We start from the raw sequence: 24,684 nt of genomic DNA on the forward strand, positions 1-24,684 counted from the left end.
TTTGAAATGTTTCTACGACCTGTAATATAACTTTTTGACCTTTTAGTCCGACGTTCGGCTGGACATGAACGCACGTTTTGATTTGTGTACTAAACACCCTAACAAAATAAGCAATTTGGACATAAATGATGGACAAACATACATGTATTGTGTAACATGAAGTCCTATGAGTGTCATCTGATGAAGATCATCAAAGGTTAGTGATTAATTATATCTCTATTTGTGTTTTTTGTGACTCCTCTCTTTGGCTGACTCCTCTCTTTGGCAGAAAAAATGTCAGTGTTTTTCTGTGAGTTGGTGGTGACCTAACAAACATAATCATTTGTGGTGCTTTTCGTTGTAAAGCATTTTTTAAATCAGACACTGTGGCTTGATTTACGAGAATTTGATCTTCAAAATTGTGTAAAATACTTGTATGCTTGAGGAATGTTAATTATGAGATTTTTGTTGTTTTGAATTTGGCGCACTGCACTTTCACTGGCTGTTGGCGAGGTTGGGACGCTACCATCCCGAATATCTCAGAGAGGTTAATCTACTTTACATCCGGTGTACAGCCTAACTGGCATTTACACTTTCGGAATTCGATAAGAAGGCATTGTTGCGTCTTCACCTCTCTGCTGAAATGCCTGTGAGACCCGATCAGATGACGGCCATTGGCTAAGAATAATTTATATATCTGAGAGAGCGATGTGAGTGAGAGGTGCTTCGGAGCACGGCGATTGGTAGCTGGGAGTAGGGAATTATAAATATTATATTCAGCCCAAGGGCACAACGGCCACTTTGGCCGCATGGGTTTGTTTTAGGTGGCATTACGTGGCACAAGAGGGATGCCGCCGTGAAATTCGAGGCCTGGTGAGACTATTATCAAGTGCTTGTCAAATTGTGAATGAGAGACTGATGAAGTGTGTGCAGCCTGCGCAAAAAAACAAAAACAAAGCAGAGCTCTAGCCTTCTCAAAGCCTTTCATGCAAATTTTTTCAAATCTTCATTATAGTCGCATCATGCCGCCTTAGAACGTATAAAACATCTAAACATACAGTGTTTGTATCACAACTAAAGTTGCATTTTTTAACAGTTTCTTTGTTAACACAGAATACCTGCATGTGATCACTCCCTCAAATAGTTTAGAGAAAATATCTGTTATATTTTATTCAGCTGTGTTCTATTGTCTTATCATGATACTATAAAATAATATTTAAAAAGAATATTAGATAATGTCACTGAATTCTAAGCAAATCTTGTCTGCTAAATGAAAAAGTGTAGCCCACAACCATTAAGGCAGATCAGGGCCTAACATAAGGACAACTCAGAGTATGCAATTCTGTTCTTCTGAAATACACTACATTTTCTTCCTATCATGTTGATTTAGACCTGTCTAAAATAAATAATGGATCTATTGTGATGGGCTATTCTGACAAATGGATTTGAGCTTTGAGTAGCTAGGCTACCTCCACCATTTTACGTTCCCCCTCAAATCACTTCCCATCAGTGTTTAGTGAGGAACACAAACGGAGAGAGAAAGAGCTGCCATGACTCTCCTGTGAGGATATGAAGGATTCGGGTTACAGTGAGTCCACTCTACAGCACTCTATCTCTCTCTCTCTCTCTCTCTCTCTCTCTCTCTATCTCTCTCTCTCCCTGTCTCTCTCTCTCTATCTCTCTATCTCTCTCTCTCCCTGTCTCTCTCTCTCTCTCTCTCTCTATCTCTCTCAAATCAATTAAATTCAAGGGGCTTTATTGGCATGGGTAACATGTGTTAACATTGCCAAAGCAAGTAAGGTAGATAATATATAAAGTGAAATAAACAATAAAAATTAACAGTAGACATCACACATGCAGAAGTTTCAAAACAATAAAGACATCTCTCTCTCTCCCTGTCTCTCTCTCTCTCTTTCTCTCTCTCTCTCTCTCTCTCTCTCTCTCTCTCTCTCTCTCTCTCTCTATCTCTCTCTTTCTCTCTCTCTCCCTCCCTCCCTCCCTCCCTCTCCAGAGCGGGGAAGTTGGCCGTTTTCGTGACGACAGTAAATATATATATATAAATACCTTCTAGAAAACTCTGCCTTTAGGCTCCTCAGGATGGAGGGAAAGAAACCTTTTGTTACAAAGATATTGTTCCTGCCAAAACTACAACAGCAAAAGGCTGGATAATGAAACACGATATTTCTGTGATCCAAAACATTGCGAATGGTCCGTTAAAGAATAACCATGTCCAACAGTTTTTGTTTTGTGACATCATGAAGGACGGTATAACTAAGACAGGAAACAGGTGTAATGAGGAGGAAGTAGAGCTCTGAGGAAAGAGAAGCAGAGGAGAGAATAGAGAAGACAGGAAGCAGGTGTAATGAGGAGGAAGTAGAGCTCTGTGTTCTGACCTTGTCGGCCATGATCATGGAGGATCCCCCGTACACCCCCAGGACAGGAAGTGATGTTTGAGAGGACAGGAAGTCCAGGATCTGAGAGATAGCTTCCTGGTCCGACCCATCAGCAAAGACAAGGCCATGGAGAGGCTTCTTCTGGAGCAGCTCACACACCTGTTATCAAACACACAGGTAGGTGTTATACACACAGGTAGGTGTTATACAGGTAGGTGTTATATACAGGTAGGTGTTATACACACAGGTAGGTGTTATACAGGTAGGTGTTATACAGGTAGGTATTATATAGGTGTTATACACAGGTAGGTGTTATATACAGGTAGGTGTTATATATACAGGTAGGTGTTATATACAGGTAGGTGTTGTATACAGGTAGGTGTTATATACAGGTAGGTGTTATACAGGTAGGTGTTATATACAGGTAGGTGTTATACACACAGGTAGGCGTTATACAGGTAGGTGTTATATACAGGTAGGTGTTATACACACAGGTAGGTATTATATCGGTGTTATACACAGGTAGGTGTTATATACAGGTAGGTGTTATATATACAGGTAGATGTTATATATACAGGTAGGTGTTATATACAGGTAGGTGTTATATACAGGTAGGTGTTATATACAGGTAGATGTTATACACAGGTAGGTGTTATATACAGGTAGGTGTTATATACAGGTAGGTGTTATATATACAGGTAGGTGTTATATACAGGTAGGTGTTGTATACAGGTAGGTGTTATATACAGGTAGGTGTTATACAGGTAGGTGTTATATACAGGTAGGTGTTATACACACAGGTAGGTGTTATATACAGGTAGGTGTTATACACACAGGTAGGTATTATATCGGTGTTATACACAGGTAGGTGTTATATACAGGTAGGTGTTATATATACAGGTAGATGTTATATATACAGGTAGGTGTTATATACAGGTAGGTGTTATATACAGGTAGGTGTTATATACAGGTAGGTGTTATATACAGGTAGGTGTTATACACAGGTAGGTGTTATATACAGGTAGGTGTTATATACAGGTAGGCGTTATATATACAGGTAGGTGTTATATACAGGTAGATGTTATACACAGGTAGGTGTTATATACAGGTAGGTGTTATATACAGGTAGGTGTTATATACAGGTAGGTGTTATATAAAGGTAGGTGTTATATACAGGTAGGTGTTATATATACAGGTAGGTGTTATATACAGGTAGGTGTTATATATACAGGTAGGTGTTATATACAGGTAGGTGTTATATATACAGGTAGGTGTTATATATACAGGTAGGTGTTCTATATACAGGTAGGTGTTATATATACAGGTAGGTGTTCTATACAGGTAATTAAAGTTATCCCACCTGCCCAACATTCTGGTTTGTAACCTAACCCCCCCCCCCCTCCCCCCACCTACCTGTGTGATGACTGTCTTGGGGTCTGTCTGGTTGATTCTCAGAGTGGTGACTGTCAGCTCCACAGGGTCGTCGTTCCGCCTCACCGGGATTATATCCTGGTCACTGATTGGCCTCGTCTGACCCAAGATCACCCCAACACTTATCCCAGGTGGCTTCTGGGCCGCTGCTGGTACACTGATCTGGGAAAGCAGGGCTGGGAGGGTGAGGAGGACCCAGCCCAAACGGCCCATACTGGAACCCTGTAGAACACACAGTTACTGATCAGATTTCACAATTCAGTCAGTGGTGACCTTGGACAGAGCAACAACTCACTCCCCTTACACACACGCACACACACACACACACACACACACACACACACACACACACACACACACACACACACACACACGCACAGACACACACCCACAGACAGACAGACAGACAGACAGACGAGTATGTGGCATTCGATAGGTCATCCCTCCTAATCAATAGTAGCTTGGTGATTGGAGATGGTAGATAAGTCATTGATTGACTGAGCCTGGCTCTGTGAGGTAGGTAGGTATTTGATTGATTGAGCCTGGCTCTGTGAGGTAGGTAGGTATTTGATTGATTGAGCCTGGCTCTGTGAGGTAGGTAGGTATTTGATTGATTGAGCCTGGCTCTGTGAGGTAGGTAGGTATTTGATTGACTGAGCCTGGCTCTGTGAGGTAGGTAGGTATTTGATTGATTGAGCTTGGCTCTGTGAGGTAGGTAGGTATTTGATTGATTGAGCCTGGCTCTGTGAGATAGGTAGGTATTTGATTGATTGAGCCTGGCTCTGTGAGGTAGGTAGGTATTTGATTGATTGAGCCTGGCTCTGTGAGGTAGGTAGGTATTTGATTGACTGAGCCTGGCTCTGTGAGGTAGGTAGATATTTGATTGATTGAGCCTGACTCTGTGAGGTAGGTAGGTATTTGATTGATGGAGCCTGGCCCCATGCTCTCTCTCTCTTGCTCCCATTCTACCTTTCTCTCCTCTGTCTCTCTCTACAGTAACCCAGTAGACTGTATCTCCTCTGTCTGTCTCTCTCTACAGTAACCCAGTAGACTGTATCTCCTCTGTCTGTCTCTCTCTACAGTAACCCAGTAGACTGTATCTCCTCTGTCTGTCTCTCTCTACAGTAACCCAGTAGACTGTATCTCCTCTGTCTGTCTCTCTCTACAGTAACCCAGTAGACTGTATCTCCTCTGTCTGTCTCTCTCTACAGTAACCCAGTAGACTGTATCTCCTCTGTCTGTCTCTCTCTACAGTAACCCAGTAGACTGTATCTCCTCTGTCTGTCTCTCTCTACAGTAACCCAGTAGACTGTATCTCCTCTGTCTGTCTCTCTCTACAGTAACCCAGTAGACTGTATCTCCTCTGTCTGTCTCTCTCTACAGTAACCCAGTAGACTGTATCTCCTCTGTCTGTCTCCCTCTACAGTAACCCAGTAGACTGTATCTCCTCTGTCTCTCTCTACAGTAACCCAGTAGACTGTATCTCTCTAAACCTTTCTCTCCTCTGTCTCTCTCTACAGTAACCCAGTAGACTGTATCTCTCTAAACCTTTCTCTCCTCTGACTCTCTCTACAGTAACCCAGTAGACTGTATCTCCTCTATCTGTCTCTCTCTACAGTAGCCCAGTAGACTGTATCTCCTCTGTCTGACTCTCTCTACAGTAACCCAGTAGACTGTATCTCCTCTGTCTCTCTCTACAGTAACCCAGTAGACTGTATCTCTCTAAACCTTTCTCTCCTCTGTCTCTCTCTACAGTAACCCAGTAGACTGTATCTCTCTAAACCTTTCTCTCCTCTGTCTCTCTCTACAGTAACCCAGTAGACTGTATCTCTCTAAACCTTTCTCTCCTCTGTCTCTCTCTACAGTAACCCAGTAGACTGTATCTCTCTAAACCTTTCTCTCCTCTGTCTCTCTCTACAGTAACCCAGTAGACTGTATCTCTCTAAACCTTTCTCTCCTCTGTCTCTCTCTACAGTAACCCAGTAGACTGTATCTCTCTAAACCTTTCTCTCCTCTGACTCTCTCTACAGTAACCCAGTAGACTGTATCTCCTATATCTGTCTCTCTCTACAGTAACCCAGTAGACTGTATCTCCTCTGTCTGTCTCTCTCTACAGTAACCCAGTAGACTGTATCTCCTCTATCTGTCTCTCTCTACAGTAACCCAGTAGACTGTATCTCTCTAAACCTTTCTCTCCTCTGTCTGTCTCTCTCTACAGTAACCCAGTAGACTGTATCTCTCTAAACCTTTCTCTCCTCTGTCTGTCTCTCTCTACAGTAACCCAGTAGACTGTATCTCTCTAAACCTTTCTCTCCTCTGTCTCTCTCTACAGTAACCCAGTAGACTGTATCTCTCTAAACCTTTCTCTCCTCTGTCTCTCTCTACAGTAACCCAGTAGACTGTATCTCTCTAAACCTTTCTCTCCTCTGTCTCTCTCTACAGTAACCCAGTAGACTGTATCTCCTCTGTCTGTCTCTCTCTACAGTAACCCAGTAGACTGTATCTCCTCTGTCTGTCTCTCTCTACAGTAACCCAGTAGACTGTATCTCCTCTGTCTGTCTCTCTCTACAGTAACCCAGTAGACTGTATCTCCTCTGTCTGTCTCTCTCTACAGTAACCCAGTAGACTGTATCTCCTCTGTCTGTCTCTCTCTACAGTAACCCAGTAGACTGTATCTCTCTAAACCTTTCTCTCCTCTGTCTCTCTCTACAGTAACCCAGTAGACTGTATCTCTCTAAACCTTTCTCTCCTCTGTCTCTCTCTACAGTAACCCAGTAGACTGTATCTCTCTAAACCTTTCTCTCCTCTGTCTCTCTCTACAGTAACCCAGTAGACTGTATCTCCTATATCTGTCTCTCTCTACAGTAACCCAGTAGACTGTATCTCCTCTGTCTGTCTCTCTCTACAGTAACCCAGTAGACTGTATCTCCTCTATCTGTCTCTCTCTACAGTAACCCAGTAGACTGTATCTCTCTACACCTTTCTCTCCTCTGTCTCTCTCTACAGTAACCCAGTAGACTGTATCTCTCTAAACCTTTCTCTCCTCTGTCTCTCTCTACAGTAACCCAGTAGACTGTATCTCCTCTGTCTGTCTCTCTCTACAGTAACCCAGTAGACTGTATCTCTCTAAACCTTTCTCTCCTCTGTCTGTCTCTACAGTAACCCAGTAGACTGTATCTCTCTAAACCTTTCTCTCCTCTGTCTGTCTCTCTCTACAGTAACCCAGTAGACTGTATCTCCTCTGTCTGTCTCTCTCTACAGTAACCCAGTAGACTGTATCTCTCTGAACCTTTCTCTCCTCTGTCTCTCTCTACAGTAACCCAGTAGACTGTATCTCTCTAAACCTTTCTCTCCTCTGTCTCTCTCTACAGTAACCCAGTAGACTGTATCTCTCTAAACCTTTCTCTCCTCTGTCTGTCTCTACAGTAACCCAGTAGACTGTATCTCTCTAAACCTTTCTCTCCTCTGTCTCTCTCTACAGTAACCCAGTAGACTGTATCTCTCTAAACCTTTCTCTCCTCTGTCTGTCTCTCTCTACAGTAACCCAGTAGACTGTATCTCTCTAAACCTTTCTCTCCTCTGTCTCTCTCTACAGTAACCCAGTAGACTGTATCTCCTCTGTCTGTCTGTCTCTACAGTAACCCAGTAGACTGTATCTCCTCTGTCTGTCTCTCTCTACAGTAACCCAGTAGACTGTATCTCTCTAAACCTTTCTCTCCTCTGTCTGTCTCTACAGTAACCCAGTAGACTGTATCTCTCTAAACCTTTCTCTCCTCTGTCTCTCTCTACAGTAACCCAGTAGACTGTATCTCCCTAAACCTTTCTCTCCTCTGTCAATTCAATTCAATTCAATTCAAGGGGCTTTATTGGCATGGGAAACATGTGTTAACATTGCCAAAGCAAGTAAGGTATATAATATATAAAGTGAAATAAACAATAAAAATTAACAGTAGACATCACACATACAGAAGTTTCAAAACAATAAAGACATTTCAAATGTCATATTATATATATATACAGTGTTTTTACAATGTGCAAATGGTAAAGGACACAAGATAAAATAAATAAGCATAGATATGTGTTGTATTTACTGGTTGCCCTTTTCTCGTGGCAACAGGTCACAAATCTTGCTGCTCTGATGGCACACTGTGGAATTTCACCCAGTAGATATGGGAGTTTTTCAAAATTGGATTTGTTTTCGAATTCTTTGTGGATCTGTGTAATCTGAGGGAAATATGTCTCTCTAATATGGTCATACATTGGGCAGGAGGTTAGGAAGTGCAGCTCAGTTTCCACCTCATTTTGTGGGCAGTGAGCACATAGCCTGTCTTCTCTTGAGAGCCATGTCTGCCTACGGCGGCCTTTCTCAATAGCAAGGCTATGCTCGCTGAGTCTGTACATAGTCAAAGCTTTCCTTAATTTTGGGTCAGTCACAGTGGTCAGGTATTCTGCCGCTGTGTACTCTCTGTGTAGGGCCAAATAGCATTCTAGTTTGCTCTGTTTTTTTGTTAATTCTTTCCAATGTGTCAAGTAATTATCTTTTTGTTTTCTCATGATTTGGTTGGGTCTAATTGTGCTGCTGTCATGGGGCTCTGTAGGGTGTGTTTGTGAACAGAGCCCCAGGACCAGCTTGCTTAGGGGACTCTTCTCCAGGTTCATCTCTCTGTAGGTGATGGCTTTGTTGTGGAAGGTTTGGGAATCGCTTCCTTTTAGGTGGTTATAGAATTTAACAGCTCTTTTCTGGATTTTGATAATTAGTGGGTATCGGCCTAATTCTGCTCTGCATGCACTATTTGGTGTTCTACGTTGTACACGGAGGATATTTTTGCAGAATTCTGCGTGCAGAGTCTCAATTTGGTGTTTGTCCCATTTTGTAAAGTCTTGGTTGGTGAGCGGACCCCAGACCTCACAACCATAAAGGGCAATGGGCTCTATGACTGATTCAAGTATTTTTAGCCAAATCCTAATTGGTATGTTGAAATTTATGTTCCTTTTGATGGCATAGAATGCCCTTCTTGCCTTGTCTCTCAGATCGTTCACAGCTTTGTGGAAGTTACCTGTGGCGCTGATGTTTAGGCCAAGGTATGTATAGTTTTTTGTGTGCTCTAGGGCAACAGTGTCTAGATGGAATTTGTATTTGTGGTCCTGGTGACTGGACCTTTTTGGAACACCATTATTTTGGTCTTACTGAGATTTACTGTCAGGGCCCAGGTCTGACAGAATCTGTGCATAAGATCTAGGTGCTGCTGTAGGCCCTCCTTGGTTGGTGACAGAAGCACCAGATCATCAGCAAACAGCAGACATTTGACTTCAGATTCTAGTAGGGTGAGGCCGGGTGCTGCAGACTTTTCTAGTGCCCGTGCCAGTTCGTTGATATATATGTTGAAGAGGGTGGGGCTTAAGCTGCATCCCTGTCTAACCCCACGACCCTGTGTGAAGAAATTTGTGTGTTTTTTGCCAATTTTAACCGCACACTTGTTGTTTGTGTACATGGATTTTATGATGTCGTATGTTTTACCCCCAACACCACTTTCCATCAGTTTGTATAGCAGACCCTCATGCCAAATTGAGTCGAAGGCTTTTTGAAATCAACAAAGCATGAGAAGACTTTGCCTTTGTTTTGGTTTGTTTGGTTGTCAATTAGGGTGTGCAGGGTGAATACATGGTCTGTTGTACGGTAATTTGGTAAAAAGCCAATTTGACATTTGCTCAGTACATTGTTTTCATTGAGGAAGTGCACGAGTCTGCTGTTAATGATAATGCAGAGGATTTTCCCAAGGTTACTGTTGACGCATATTCCACGGTAGTTATTGGGGTCAAATTTGTCTCCATTTTTGTGGATTGGGGTGATCAGTCCTTGGTTCCAAATATTGGGGAAGATGCCAGAGCTAAGGATGATGTTAAAGAGTTTTAGTATAGCCAATTGGAATTTGTTGTCTGTATATTTGATCATTTCATTGAGGATACCATCAACACCACAGGCCTTTTTGGGTTGGAGGGTTTTTATTTTGTCCTGTAACTCATTCAATGTAATTGGAGAATCCAGTGGGTTCTGGTAGTCTTTAATAGTTGATTCTAAGATCTGTATTTGATCATGTATATGTTTTTGCTCTTTATTCTTTGTTATAGAGCCAAAAAGATTGGAGAAGTGGTTTACCCATACATCTCCATTTTGGATAGATAATTCTTCGTGTTGTTGTTTGTTTAGTGTTTTCCAATTTTCCCAGAAGTGGTTAGAGTCTATGGATTCTTCAATTACATTGAGCTGATTTCTGACATGCTGTTCCTTCTTTTTCCGTAGTGTATTTCTGTATTGTTTTAGTGATTCACCATAGTGAAGGCGTAGACTCAGGTTTTCCGGGTCTCTATGTTTTTGGTTGGACAGGTTTCTCAATTTCTTTCTTAGATTTTTGCATTCTTCATCAAACCATTTGTCATTGTTGTTAATTTTCTTCGGTTTTCTATTTGAGATTTTTAGATTTGATAGGGAAGCTGAGAGGTCAAATATACTGTTAAGATTTTCTACTGCCAAGTTTACACCTTCACTATTACAGTGGAACGTTTTACCCAGGAAATTGTCTAAAAGGGATTGAATTTGTTGTTGCCTAATTGTTTTTTGGTAGGTTTCCAAACTGCATTCCTTCCATCTATAGCATTTCTCAATGTTACTCAGTTCCTTTGTCTTTGATGCCTCGTGATTGAGTATTGCTCTGTTTAGGTAGACTGTGATTTTGCTGTGGTCTGATAGGGGTGTCAGTGGGCTGACTGTGAACGCTCTGAGAGACTCTGGGTTGAGGTCAGTGATAAAGTAGTCTACAGTACTACTGCCAAGAGATGAGCTATAGGTGTACCTACCATAGGAGTCCCCTCGAAGCCTACCATTGACTATGTACATACCCAGCGTGCGACAGAGCTGCAGGAGTTGTGACCCGTTTTTGTTGGTTATGTTGTCATAGTTGTGCCTAGGGGGCATACGGGGAGGGAATGCTGTCACCTCCAGGCAGGTGTTTGTCCCCCTGTGTGCTGAGGGTGTCAGGTTCTTGTCCGGTTCTGGCATTTAGGTCGCCACAGACTAGTACATGTCCCTGGGCCTGGAAGTGATTGATTTCCCCCTCCAGGATGGAGAAGCTGTCTTCATTAAAATATGGGGATTCTAGTGGGGGGATATAGGTAGCACACAGGAGGACATTTTTCTCTGTTAGAATAATTTCCTTTTGAATTTCTAGCCAAATGTAGAATGTTCCTGTTTTGATTAATTTAATGGAGTAAGTTAGGTCTGCTCTATACCAAATTAGCATACCCCCTGAGTCCCTTCCCTGTTTCACACCTGGTAGTTTGGTGGATGGGACTACCAGCTCTCTGTAACCTCGAGGGCATCCAGTGGGTCTGTCTCCTCTATACCAGGTTTCTTGCAGGATGACAATGTCTGTATTACCGATTTCTTTGGTGAAGTCCGGGTTTCTGCTCTTCAGGCCAAAGGCAGATGACCTCAGGCCTTGGATATTCCAGGATGAAATAGTAAAGGCTTTTTGTTCCATAAAGTGTCCAATGTTGTTGGTTGTGGTTTGGCCTCAGGCCAGTAAGTGTGAGCAGAGCCTGCTGAGCATCTGGTACATGCCATTGGCTTGGGCGAGTGTGAGAGTGGGGGTTGGGACTGTTTGCCCGCTCACTACCTGGGCGTATGTGTGGCTTCCATGTTGAGGCCCTCTTTGCGGGGGTGGGGTGCATGGGGTGGGCAGGAGTGGCATAGGTCTGATCTGAGGGGGCCTAAATGGGGTGTGGGCATGGTTGACGTGGGGGGTGTTGATTGGTGGGGGTAGGGGTGTGGATGTGTCTGGGTGTGCGGTGGTCTGGGTGTAATTCCTCTTGGCGTGGGTCCTCTATGTGTAGGTCCGGGGGGGTCCTGCAGGTCTGGGAGGGTGTCTCGCTGGTCTGGGTGGGGTGTCTATTGATCTGTTGCTCCTGTGTGAAGTGTTGGGGATACGTTTGAGAGCGATGTCCTTTAGAGTTCGGGCAAAGATGGGCACTGCTGCCTTGTAGAGGTGGACCTGGTCATAGAGGCTGTTCAAGTCCAGGGTGGAGTGGTGGGCCAGGAAAACGTTTGGTTTTGAGGCACAGTCACGGGAAATACTTGCGTTTACCCGCTGTATTGTGGCAGGGTGGAAGTCTTTTCGTGGTAGCAGGGTGGAGATAACCACTTGTGCGTTGGGGAAAGTAGAAGAAGCCTTTTCAATCACTCCCTTCAGTGCTGTGGCCACTCTTTCCTGCTGGGCCCTCAGGTCGTTTGTGCCTGTGTGTATTATTATGTGGCTGGGTGAGCCTAGTTTGGCCTCAGACAGAAGGTCTATGGCGCTCTGGGTGTTTGGACACCAGAGTTTAGACACACTGTGTTTGGGAAAAAGTTTTTTCTTCTATATATTTCCCATTTGAGTCCATAAGTAGTACAATTTGTGTCTTTTGTTTGTCCTCAGTGGGTGTGGGGGGTTGTCAGAAGGGCTATCAGGGTGGCTGACAGGGGGTGCTCAGAGGGGGTGAGAGACGCTGGGCTTGGGGTTCTTCATTTGTCTGTTCTGCTGTGATGTCAAGATTTTTGTTGGGTGCTGAGGTGGGCTGTTCTGCTGGCTTCTCTGTGGGGGTGGCCACCTCTCTAGTGGGTTGTTCTCTGTCACACGCCGTCCCCCTCAACCTCTCCTCCATCCCCCTCAACCTCTCCTCCATCCCCCTCACCTTCTCCTCCATCCCCCTCAACCTCTCCTCCACCAGCAGTCTGATACTCTCCTCTAGTTGCCTGTTCTGCTCCTCTTTCTCCTGTTGTATTTGTCTCACCACTGTCCAAAGTGCAGATATGTCTCTGTCCACCTCCAGCTCTCCTGGTCTGGTTAAGGGGCTGTTGTTGTGCTGGGCTGTTGTCTGGGTCTGTGCTGACTGAAGTGTGATCACCTGCTGTTCCAGCTCCACCTGCCTTATCTCCAGCTGGGTGAATTTGTCTTTCATTTCAATGAGGGAGTGGTAATCTGTGCAGGGAGGTTGACTCTCCGCTGGGGGTTGCTCGTCTGTGGGGTTACATAGTGAAGAGGTCTGGTCTGACCCGCTCGGTGTGGGGGTATCTTTATCAAGGGAGAGCTTCTCCTGCTGGGCTAATTCTTTGATTAGGTGAAAGTCCAGCTGAAACTGTTTGGTGTTACTCTGTACAATTATTGTTCCGGACTTATAGATATTTATATTGCTTGACTCAGAGTCCTCGTTATCAAGTATTCTGAGTTTCCAGCCCTCGTTAACCCCCCCTCTCTTAACAAAGGGGTAGTGTGCTAATATAGCACTGTGCCATGCCAGGGGATGGTTTGTGTGGAAGATAAGGTTGCTGATGTTCCCATTTTTGTAATAGTCAGCAAAAAGTGTCTCTTGATTTTCCATAAGGAGCTTCATTTTGTAATCTTTTCTTGACTTATCATTCTTTACATGCAGAGGGTACTGTATTTTAATTACCTCTGAACAGCGGGAGGGAGCCTCTAAGGCCTCTCCATTTGGTTGGGGTAGACTGTGTGACTCTCCTGCCATTGTTGGGCTAATGGGCTTTGACACCTCTCACTTGACACGTCAGTGCTAGTTGAAGCTGTATCAAGCTTGGCAGAATTATGTTAGAATTCAGTCCTTATAAAGTAATGTTGTGTATTTTTCTTCTTGGCTTTTGGCTTTTAAATATATAGTTTCAGACTAAGCATTACTCACTCAGTTCCAGGTTGGATGGGGTTTTCAGGTTTCTGTTGTTTTCCAGAGAATTTGCTGTATAGAGAAATAAATCTTGGTAGTTGTGAACCTTCCAGGTGATTCCGTAATTCCGTCCAAAATCAGGTTGTAGGTTTTAAGTTTTGATTTGAAGTGGGGGTTATGTTGTAGAGGGTAGAATCCAGTATGTGTTCCTGACAAAAAATCCAAGTTTATCTAACTCCAAATCTATCTTTTTTAAAGAAAATGCTGAAAAATGCAGGAGCTCATCTGATCTATGTCTGATCTATCTCTCTCTCTCTCTCTCTCTGTCTCTCTCTACAGTAACCCAGTAGACTGTATCTCTCTAAACCTTTCTCTCCTCTGTCTGTCTCTCTCTACAGTAACCCAGTAGACTGTATCTCTCTAAACCTTTCTCTCCTCTGTCTGTCTCTCTCTACAGTAACCCAGTAGACTGTATCTCTCTAAACCTTTCTCTCCTCTGTCTCTCTCTACAGTAACCCAGTAGACTGTATCTCTCTAAACCTTTCTCTCCTCTGTCTGTCTCTCTCTACAGTAACCCAGTAGACTGTATCTCTCTAAACCTTTCTCTCCTCTGTCTCTCTCTACAGTAACCCAGTAGACTGTATCTCTCTAAACCTTTCTCTCCTCTGTCTGTCTCTACAGTAACCCAGTAGACTGTATCTCTCTGAACCTTTCTCTCCTCTGTCTGTCTCTACAGTAACCCAGTAGACTGTATCTCTCTAAACCTTTCTCTCCTCTGTCTGTCTCTACAGTAACCCAGTAGACTGTATCTCTCTAAACCTTTCTCTCCTCTGTCTCTCTCTACAGTAACCCAGTAGACTGTATCTCCTCTGTCTGTCTCTCTCTACAGTAACCCAGTAGACTGTATCTCCTCTGTCTCTCTCTACAGTAACCCAGTAGACTGTATCTCCTCTGTCTCTCTCTACAGTAACCCAGTAGACTGTATCTCCGCTGTCTGTCTGTCTCTCTCTACAGTAACCCAGTAGACTGTATCTCCTCTGTCTGTCTCTCTCTACAGTAACCCAGTAGACTGTATCTCCGCTGTCTGTCTGTCTCTCTCTACAGTAACCCAGTAGACTGTATCTCCTCTGTCTGACTCTCTCTACAGTAACCCAGTAGACTGTATCTCTCTAAACCTTTCTCTCCTCTGTCTCTCTCTACAGTAACCCAGTAGACTGTATCTCTCTAAACCTTTCTCTCCTCTGTCTCTCTCTACAGTAACCCAGTAGACTGTATCTCTCTAAACCTTTCTCTCCTCTGTCTCTCTCTACAGTAACCCAGTAGACTGTATCTCCTCTGTCTGTCTCTCTCTACAGTAACCCAGTAGACTGTATCTCTCTGAACCTTTCACTCCTCTGTCTGACTATCTATCAACACATTGTCACGTACCCTGACCCTGTCCCAGCCCTCTATAGTTTTCTGGTTGAGTGACAGCTGTTAAACTAGTTGTATAGTAACTGCTCTGGGGACAGATTTGGATCATTTATCATTCATTAAACTAGTTGTACAGTAACTGTTCTGGGGACAGATTGGGAGATGGACCGAATCTTAATCACTGACTCTTAATTAAATCAACCAGCTGAACAGAATTAATTGAACAATAATTGAATCCATCCGTCAATGAGTGATTATTTATAACCATCACAACTGTTTGGCTGAGAGACTAATATCATATGGTAGCAATTTATTCACATCATATTTTATCATTTAGTTTATATAATATTCTCATCATGGAATTTAAAATTATGTTTTCTTCCCTATAAAGCGATCAGAATATCTGGGGCCGTTCGACATGTCGTCTCGAGACAAACGTCTGGCTGGGTATCAGGGCAGTGTGTGTGTGTGTGTGTGTGTGTGTGTGTGTGTGTGTGTGTGTGTGTGTGTGTGCGTGTGCGTGTGCGTGTGCGTGTGCGTGTGTGTGTGTGTGTACAGGCTGTTAGGGCCGTAGCCTCTCCTCCTCTCTCGTGTTAGTTAGCGAGACTGAAGGAAGCTATTGGTGGAAGCAATTTGGTGGGAGATGCCTCCAGCTCAATGGACCATTAGATGTTCACTGTGAATAAATGTTCTCTCTCTCTTTCTCTCCATCCCTCTCGCTCCATCTGTCTGAATTTACTCCTTCGCTCTGCTTCTCTCCCTCTCTCTCTCTCTCTCCTTCTCTCTGTCTCTCTCTCCTTCTCTCTCTCTCTCTCTCTCTCTCTCTCCTTCTCTCTGTATCTCTCTCTGTATCTCTCCCTCTCTCTCTCTCTCTCTCTCTCTCTCTCTCTCTCTCTCTCTCCTTCTCGCTGTCTCTCTCTGTCTCTCTCTCCTTCTCTCTCCCTCTCTCTCTCTCTCTCTCTCTCTCTCCTTCTCTCTGTATCTCTCTCTGTATCTCTCTCCCTCTCTCTCTCTCTCTCTCTCTCTCTCTCTCTCTCTCTCACACACACACAGCCTAATTGTCTGTTCTCTTCACACCCTGTCTAATTAGGACATTAGTTAGGCAGCCGGGACACTCTCCTCTTTCTGTTTATCCCTCCCCTGTTCCTCTCCTCCTCCTCCTCCTCCTCCTCCTCCTCCTCCTCTCCTTACTGCCCTGCTGCCTCTGACCTCGCCCCTGGCAGCAGAGGCACTTAGCATACGTCGTTAAATGATCCGCCACTCCGCTAGCGTCACAGAGCGTTAGCGTCAGCACTAGCCGACGGGCCCCGTTCGCACTCACTTCCAGTGGAGTTAATAGCATATCAGCGCTACGCTAACAGACATTAGCAACCGCTCGTAGTCACTTCCCATAGCGTTAGCATCAGCACTAGCCGATGGGTCCCCCCGTTTACACTCACTTCCCGTGCAACGCTATTAGCCACCGCTACGCTAACAGACATTAGCAACCGCTCGTAGTCACTTCCCATAGCGTTAGCGTCAGCACTAGCCGATGGGTCCCCCCGTTCACACTCAATGCTATTAGCCACCGCTACGCTAACTAATGATAGTGTTAGCTTCATCGCTAAAAGGCACGAGTCCCTACTACAGTCATTTCCTATAGAGTTAGTTGTTTTTATAGCCTAGGGGTTGTAATCATAGACTGACATGTAGAATGATATCTGATGACTGTGTTGTCTAGCAGAGACCTGTCATCTCACTTTTAATAACATGACCTTTTACAATGTAGCATAAACACAAACCCAGGCGACTCCCTTAAGGGACTCCCGGATGTGATGCAGAATGGTAAGAGACAGCTGTTATAAAACACCTAGGTGTATTGTAATGACATTCTGCCGTTGTCATTAGGCCTACGACTTGAAGCCTGAATTGATGAGTCCGATGCTGTTCGCTCGCGCCTCTCTCTCGGACTCTCATCTCCGGCAAAATGTAAATGTTCTGGAACCAAAACAAAATGTTTTACCACCCAGTTTCAAGCCCATTATAGTTACATTACATTTGAGTCATTTAGCAGACGATAGTCATTGAGACAATGACTTATCAATGGCCTAACTCAGTTAATCCCTACCATTGTGTCGCTGACTTGTCACAATGCTTCAGAAAATGTACATTACACCAGGGGCGTTGGAAGACACAATGTAAGTAACCTAATTTATGTCCCTCACTGACCTGAATGCCTCTGCTGATCCTATTTATATTTCCTGTTGTCATGTGTCTATGAAAGTGTTAAAAAAAATTGCCCATGTCTACTTCTGCTAAGCTTCCCAATAAAGCAATGAAAATCCCAGAAAAGTGCTAAAACAATAGCCCACGTTAACATATGTAGCTTAAGAAACAAGGCTCATGAAGTCAATAACTTGCCTGTAACAGATGACGTGCATATTCTGACTATCTCTGAAACTCACTGAGATGATAACAATAACTTTGATGATAACAGTGGTAGCATTACATGGCTATAACATCTACCGAAAAGACAGAAATGCCAAAGGTGGAGGTGTTGTTGTTTATATTCAGAACCACATTCCTGTAAAGCTTAGAGAGGATCTCGTGTTTAAATACTGTTGAAGTATTGTGGCTACAGGTTCATCTGCATCTCACCTAAAGCCCATTCTGGTGGGAAGCTGCTATAGACCACCAAGTGCTAACAGTCAGTATCTGGATAATGTTAACTACTGTTGAAGTAATATGGCTACAGGTTCATCTGCCTCACCTAAAGACCAGTCTGGTGGGAAGCTGCTATAGACCACCAAGTGTTAACAGTCAGTATCTGGATAATATGTGTTAAATGCCTGATAATGTTTGTGATATCAACAGAGAAGTATATTTTCTGGGTGATTTAAAATAACGACTGGCTCTCATCAAACTGCCCACTCAAGAGAAAGCTTCGAACTGTAACCAGTGCTGCAACCTGGTTCAGGTTATCAATCAACCTACCAGGGTAGTTACAAACAGTACAGAAATTGAATCAACATGTATTGATCATATCTTTACTATTGCTGCAGAAATGTGTTTGAAAGCAGTATCCAAATTCATCGGATGTTGTGATCACAATATAGTTGTCATATCTAGGAAAACCAAAGTTCCAAAAGGCTGGGCCTAATGTTCTATATAAGAGATCATACAATTGTTTGTGGTGATTCCTATGTTGATGATGTAAATAGTATTTGCGCTGGTCTGTGGTGTGTAATGAGGAGCAACCAGACGCTGCACTTGACACATCTATGAAATTGCTTTTCCCAGTTACTAATAAGCTCATTAAGAAAACGACTGTAGAAACTGTTAAATCCACGTGGATTGATGAGGAATTGAAACATTTTTATGGTTGAGAAGGATGAGGCAAAGGGACGAATAGGTTGGCAAAGGTAGTGCAGATTGAGACATCATGTGACTATGAAAAAGAGATAAATGATATTTAAAAGCTTTGGAGCTGAAACCTTATATGAAGTTTTGGGCAACAACAAAAAAAAGGCAAATTCAGCTTCATCATCCATTGAATCAGATGTGGCTCATTCATCGCAAAAACCCACTGAATATTGCCAACTACTTTAATGCTTTTTGTTCATTGGCAAGATTAGCAAACGAAGGCATGACATGCCAGCAACAGACACTGACACCACACACCCAAATATATCTGATCAAATTATGAAAGACGAGCATTGTAACTTTGAATTCTGTAAAAGTGAGTGTAGAACAGTATCAACAATGTCAAGCCACAGGGGTCTGACAACTTGGATAGAAAATTACTGAGGATGAACCTCAACTAAATCCTGTAATGAATAATGTGGAAATTGAAATTGAGCAAGTTGAGGTGACTAAACTGCTTGGAGTAACCCTGGATTGTAAACTGTCATGGTCAAAACATATTGACACAACAGTAGCTAAGATGGGGAGAAGTCTGTCCATAATAAAGAGCTGCTCTGCCTTCTTACCAGCACTATCAACAAGGCAGGTCCTACAGGCCCTAGTTTCTACATTCTTAACAGCACTATCAACAAGGCAGGTCCTACAGGCCCTAGTTTCTACCTTCTTAAACAACACTATCAACAAGGCAGGTCCTACAGGCCCTAGTTTCTACCTTCTTAACAACACTATCAACAAGGCAGGTCCTACAGGCCCTAGTTTCTACATTCTTAAGAGCACTATGAACAAGGCAGGTCCTACAGGCTCTAGTTTCTAAATTCTTAAACAACACTATCAACAAGGCAGGTCCTACAGGCCCTAGTTTCTACCTTCTTAACAACACTATCAACAAGGCAGGTCCTACAGGCCCTAGTTTCTACATTCTTAACAGCACTATCAACAAGGCAGGTCCTACAGGCCCTAGTTTCTACCTTCTTAACAACACTATCAACAAGGCAGGTCCTACAGACCCTAGTTTCTACCTTCTTAACAACACTATCAACAAGGCAGGTCCTACAGGCCCTAGTTTCTACCTTCTTAACAACACTATCAACAAGGCAGGTCCTACAGGCCCTAGTTTTTACCTTCTTAACAACACTATCAACAAGGCAGGTCCTACAGGCCCTAGTTTCTACATTCTTAACAGCACTATCAACAAGGCAGGTCCTACAGGCCATAGTTTCTACCTTCTTAACAACACTATCAACAAGGCAGGTCCTACAGACCCTAGTTTCTACCTTCTTAACAACACTATCAACAAGGCAGGTCCTACAGGCCCTAGTTTCTACCTTCTTAACAACACTATCAACAAGGCAGGTCCTACAGGCCCTAGTTTCTACCTTCTTAACAACACTATCAACAAGGCAGGTCCTACAGGCCCTAGTTTCTACATTCTTAAGAGCACTATGAACAAGGCAGGTCCTACAGGCCCTAGTTTCTACCTTCTTAACAACACTATCAACAAGGCAGGTCCTACAGGCCCTAGTTTCTACCTTCTTAACAACACTATCAACAAGGCAGGTCCTACAGACCCTAGTTTCTACCTTCTTAACAACACTATCAACAAGGCAGGTCCTACAGGCCCTAGTTTCTACATTCTTAACAGCACTATGAACAAGGCAGGTACTACAGGCCCTAGTTTCTACCTTCTTAACAACACTATCAACAAGGCAGGTCCTACAGGCCCTGGTTTTGTCGCACCTGGACTACTGTTCAGTCGTGTGGTCAGGAGCCACAAAGAGGGACTTAGGAAAATTACAGTTGGCTCAGAACAGGGCTGGCCCTTGGATCTACACAGAGAGCTAACACTGAAGACAGGAACCACAACGTCCCTAGGCATTGGACCACTGAAGACAGGAACCACAACGTCCCTTGGTATTGGACCACTGAAGACAGGAACCACAACGTCCCTTGGTATTGGACCACTGAAGACAGGAACCACAACGTCCCTTGGTATTGGACCACTGAAGACAGGAACCACAACGTCCCTTGGTATTGGACCACTGAAGACAGGAACCACAACGTCCCTTGGTATTGGACCACTGAAGACAGGAACCACAACGTCCCTTGGTATTGGACCACTGAAGACAGGAACCACAACGTCCCTTGGTATTGGACCACTGAAGACAGGAACCACAATGTCCCTTGGTATTGGACCACTGAAGACAGGAACCACAACGTCCCTTGGTATTGGACCACTGAAGACATGAACCACAACGTCCCTTGGTATTGGACCACTGAAGACAGGAACCACAACATCCCTTGGTATTGGACCACTGAAGACAGGAACCACAACGTCCCTTGGTATTGGACCACTGAAGACAGGAACCACAACGTCCCTTGGTATTGGACCACTGAAGACAGGAACCACAACGTCCCTTGGTATTGGACCACTGAAGACAGGAACCACAACGTCCCTTGGTATTGGACCACTGAAGACAGGAACCACAACGTCCCTTGGTATTGGACCACTGAAGACAGGAACCACCTGCTGTCTCAGTGTGATGAGGGGGAACTGACTCAATATCTTTATGATGACCTGCGTGCTGACCTGCGTGATGACCTGCGTGATGACCTGCGTGATGACCTGCGTGATGACCTGCGTGATGACCTGCGTGATGTTCTGCGTGATGACCTGCGTGATGACCTGCGTGATGTTCTGCGTGATGTTCTGCGTGATGACCTGCGTGATGACCTGCGTGATGACCTGCGTGATGTTCTGCGTGATGTTCTGCGTGATGACCTGCGTGATGACCTGCGTGATGTTCTGCGTGATGACCTGCCGTGATGACCTGCGTGATGTTCTGCGTGATGACCTGCGTGATGACCTGCGTGATGTTCTGCGTGATGACCTGCGTGATGACCTGCGTGATGACCTGCGTGATGTTCTGCGTGATGACCTGCGTGATGACCTTCATGATGTTCTGCGTGATGACCTGCGTGATGTTCTGCGTGATGACCTGCGTGATGACCTGCGTGATGACCTGCGTGATGACCTGCGTGTCTTGTATATTTCCCAAAGATTATGAATGTGGCACCTCAGTTTAGTTTCAATGGGCATGATGATACCTCTATGTGTGTGTGTCTGTGTCTCTATGTGTGTGTGGGGGTGCGTGGGGGTGTGTATGTGTGTGTGTCTATATATGTGTGTGTGTGTTTTATTCCTAAAAACACCAAGTCTGTTCTCCAGTCCCAGTCCCCCACCAAGCAGAGCAGAGCAGCAGCTAGTTAAAGAGCCTAGTGGCTTTTTCCACATAAATACTTCAGTAAGCTACAAAACAGGCACTTCTGACACTTTGGGGTTGTGTGTGTGTGTGTGTGTGTGTGTGTGTGTGTGTGTGTGTGTGTGTGTGTGTGTGTGTGTGTGTGTGTGTGTGTGTGTGTGTGTGTGTGTGTGTGTGTGTGTGTGTGTGTGTGTGTGTGTGTGTGTGTGTTTTGAAGAGTAGACAAGAGGAGGGGATGGTTGGTTGGGGTTAGGGGTGAGGGAGGGGGAGGGAGGAGAGGAGAGATTTTACTCTTAATGCTTGACGACACACACAGCTACACACATATCTACACACGCACACACACACACACACACACACACACACACACACACACACACACTACACACACACACACACACACACACACACACACCCAGCTACACACACACAGCTACACACACACACAGATACACACACACACACACACACACACACACACACACACACACACACACCCAGCTACACACACACCCAGCTACACACACACAGCTACACACACACACAGCTACACACACACACACACACACACACACACACACACACACACACACACACACACACACACACACACACACACACACACACACACACACACACACACACACACACACACACACACACACACACACAGCTACACACAAACAGCTACACACATATCTACACACACACACACACACACACACACACACAGCTACACACACACAGCTACACACACACACACACACACACACACACACACACAGCTACACACAAACAGCTACACACATATCTACACACACACACACACACACACAGCTACACACACACAGCTACACACAAACAGCTACACACATATCTCCACACACACACAGCTACACACACACACACACACACACACACACACACCCAGCTACACACACACAGCTACACACACACACACAGCTACACACACACACACACACACACACACACACACACACACACAAACAGCTACGCACACACAGCTACACACATATCTACACACGCACAGCTACACACACACGCACAGCTACACACACACACGCACACACACACACACACACACACACACACACACACACACACACACACACACAGCTACACACACACACACACACAGCCACACACACACACACACACACACACACACATATCTACACAAACACAGCTAAACACACAGCTACACACACACAGGATGTGAGCAGTGAGAATAGACCAGCTGTTTAAATCAGCATGTAAGACGAGGGTCAGACAGGGGTCAGACAGGGGTCAGCAACATGGGATTTTAGTTCGTTTTAGTTTTGGTTCAATGTCCATATGGCAGAGGCTGGTACTCATCAGTAGATCTGTATCATTTTAATGCAGATTTGTATTATTAATCACGTGACGATGATTTTGAGATCTGAAAACATCATTATTGAAATTGAACTTTTCCACGAAAATACACGTATGAAAATCATAACTGGCACGCGAATATCATAACTGGGGAGGTGAAAGTTTTTGGGAGACTGTTGCGGCAAAACATAAAGTGATGCCCATTGGTTGACAGAAAGGGATGTGATTATTGCACGAGTGAACCCATAGATTAATCACCAGGTGTTATGGATACAGTTATCCTGTGTGTGTTTCTTTTCTCTCCTTCTCCCCTCACAGGTGAAAATCATCACTCCCCAATCAGTCAACAATCAATCATCAATCAGAAGACACACCTCCTCCTATTTCCTGACCTATCACAGTTCATTCCCCATTGTTTAAAAACCCCATCATCTGTTTGTTCTAGAGCTCAATCTCTCTGTAAATGCCATGTCTGTAGGTCTCTGTGTTTCACTCTCGCTTTGTGTCTTAACCTCTCTTTTGTTTAAGCACCTCATAGCACTTTGTCATCACCTGTGAGTATTGTTTTTGGTTATGGTGTTTGTTTGTTGCTGGTGGGAAGAGGGGGAAACCAAGACAAGTCGCCCATGGGCATACACTACCCGTAGGTGAACTTTGTTAAATACACTAGTTAGAACTGGGCGGACCACCCACTGTATTTTTGGTTAGTTAGTTAGCTGTTGTTAAAGTAGTCTAGCTTAGGGGTGTTTTTGAATACTTATTGTTTCTTTCCTTGGGTCCAGCTCAGCCCCTTTTCCTGCTCCCCCCATTACCGTGTGTTTATAAATAAACCTGGAGTTTGACGGTAGATTTCTGTTGTCGTGGTTATTTCGTTCACACTTTTACTTTGTCACAATAATAATTTGCATGAGTTATGTTACGGGTCTCATTACCATCCCCCCCTAGACTGTCGGGCCAAAAGGGATTCGTAACACCAGGTGTGGTGGAAATGCCTGAGTTGAGCTGTACTCAAAGTTAATAAGTGAATGACGTTCCGCTTGGTAAAGAAGAGGAGAGATGTGACACTATCCTGATGAGTTTATATTACTAACACCATATACAGTAAATACCTGCTTTGCTGATGAGTTTATATTACTACCATATACAGTAAATACCTGCTTTGCTGATGAGTTTATATTACTACCATATACAGTAAATACCTGCTTTGCTGATGAGTTTATATTATTACCATATACAGTAAATACCTGCTTTGCTGATGAGTTTATATTATTACCATATACAGTAAATACCTGCTTTGCTGATGAGTTTATATTACCACCATATACAGTAAATACCTGCTTTGCTGATGGGGTGATGTGGACACTCTCATATCAATACCTGTTATGCTAATGAGGTACCATCTATAAACACTACCCTATAAATACCAGCTATACTGATGAGATAACATTATAGACACTACCTTAATACATGCTATGCTGGTGACGCATCATTAAAACCACTTACATACAAATACAGTGGTTCCTCCTTCAATTTTTTTTTTTAGTTTGGGGTCAAAAAAAAGTCTTTGAAAACAACGTACAGTTTTCCCTTTAAAACCTGTGATGTCATGGTGTCTCAGCGTCATCAAGGGAATTATTGTTATTTTGAAAAAGATCCTCTTATTGGGCGTCAATTTGCTGTGTACAAATTATTATTGTTATGTTCCGTCCTCCTGACCATGA

At 44.0% G+C, this 24,684-nt stretch overlaps 1 protein-coding gene across 1 annotated transcript in view; it reads right to left on the bottom strand.

Moving 5' to 3' along the window:
• LOC135526081 (glutamate receptor ionotropic, NMDA 2A-like) overlaps positions 1–24,684 on the bottom strand; it is a 232,633-nt gene that overhangs the window by 198,376 nt on the left and 9,573 nt on the right. The window contains exons 2-3 of the mRNA XM_064954171.1: positions 3,786–4,025; positions 2,373–2,531 (exon numbers count right to left, since the gene is read on the bottom strand). Of these exons, the coding sequence (XP_064810243.1) occupies positions 2,373–2,531; positions 3,786–4,025 (399 nt within the window). The remainder of the gene's footprint in view (positions 1–2,372; positions 2,532–3,785; positions 4,026–24,684) is intronic.

The sequence above is a fragment of the Oncorhynchus masou genome, chromosome 5 (genome assembly GCF_036934945.1).
Source record: "Oncorhynchus masou masou isolate Uvic2021 chromosome 5, UVic_Omas_1.1, whole genome shotgun sequence".
NCBI lineage: Eukaryota > Metazoa > Chordata > Actinopteri > Salmoniformes > Salmonidae > Oncorhynchus > Oncorhynchus masou.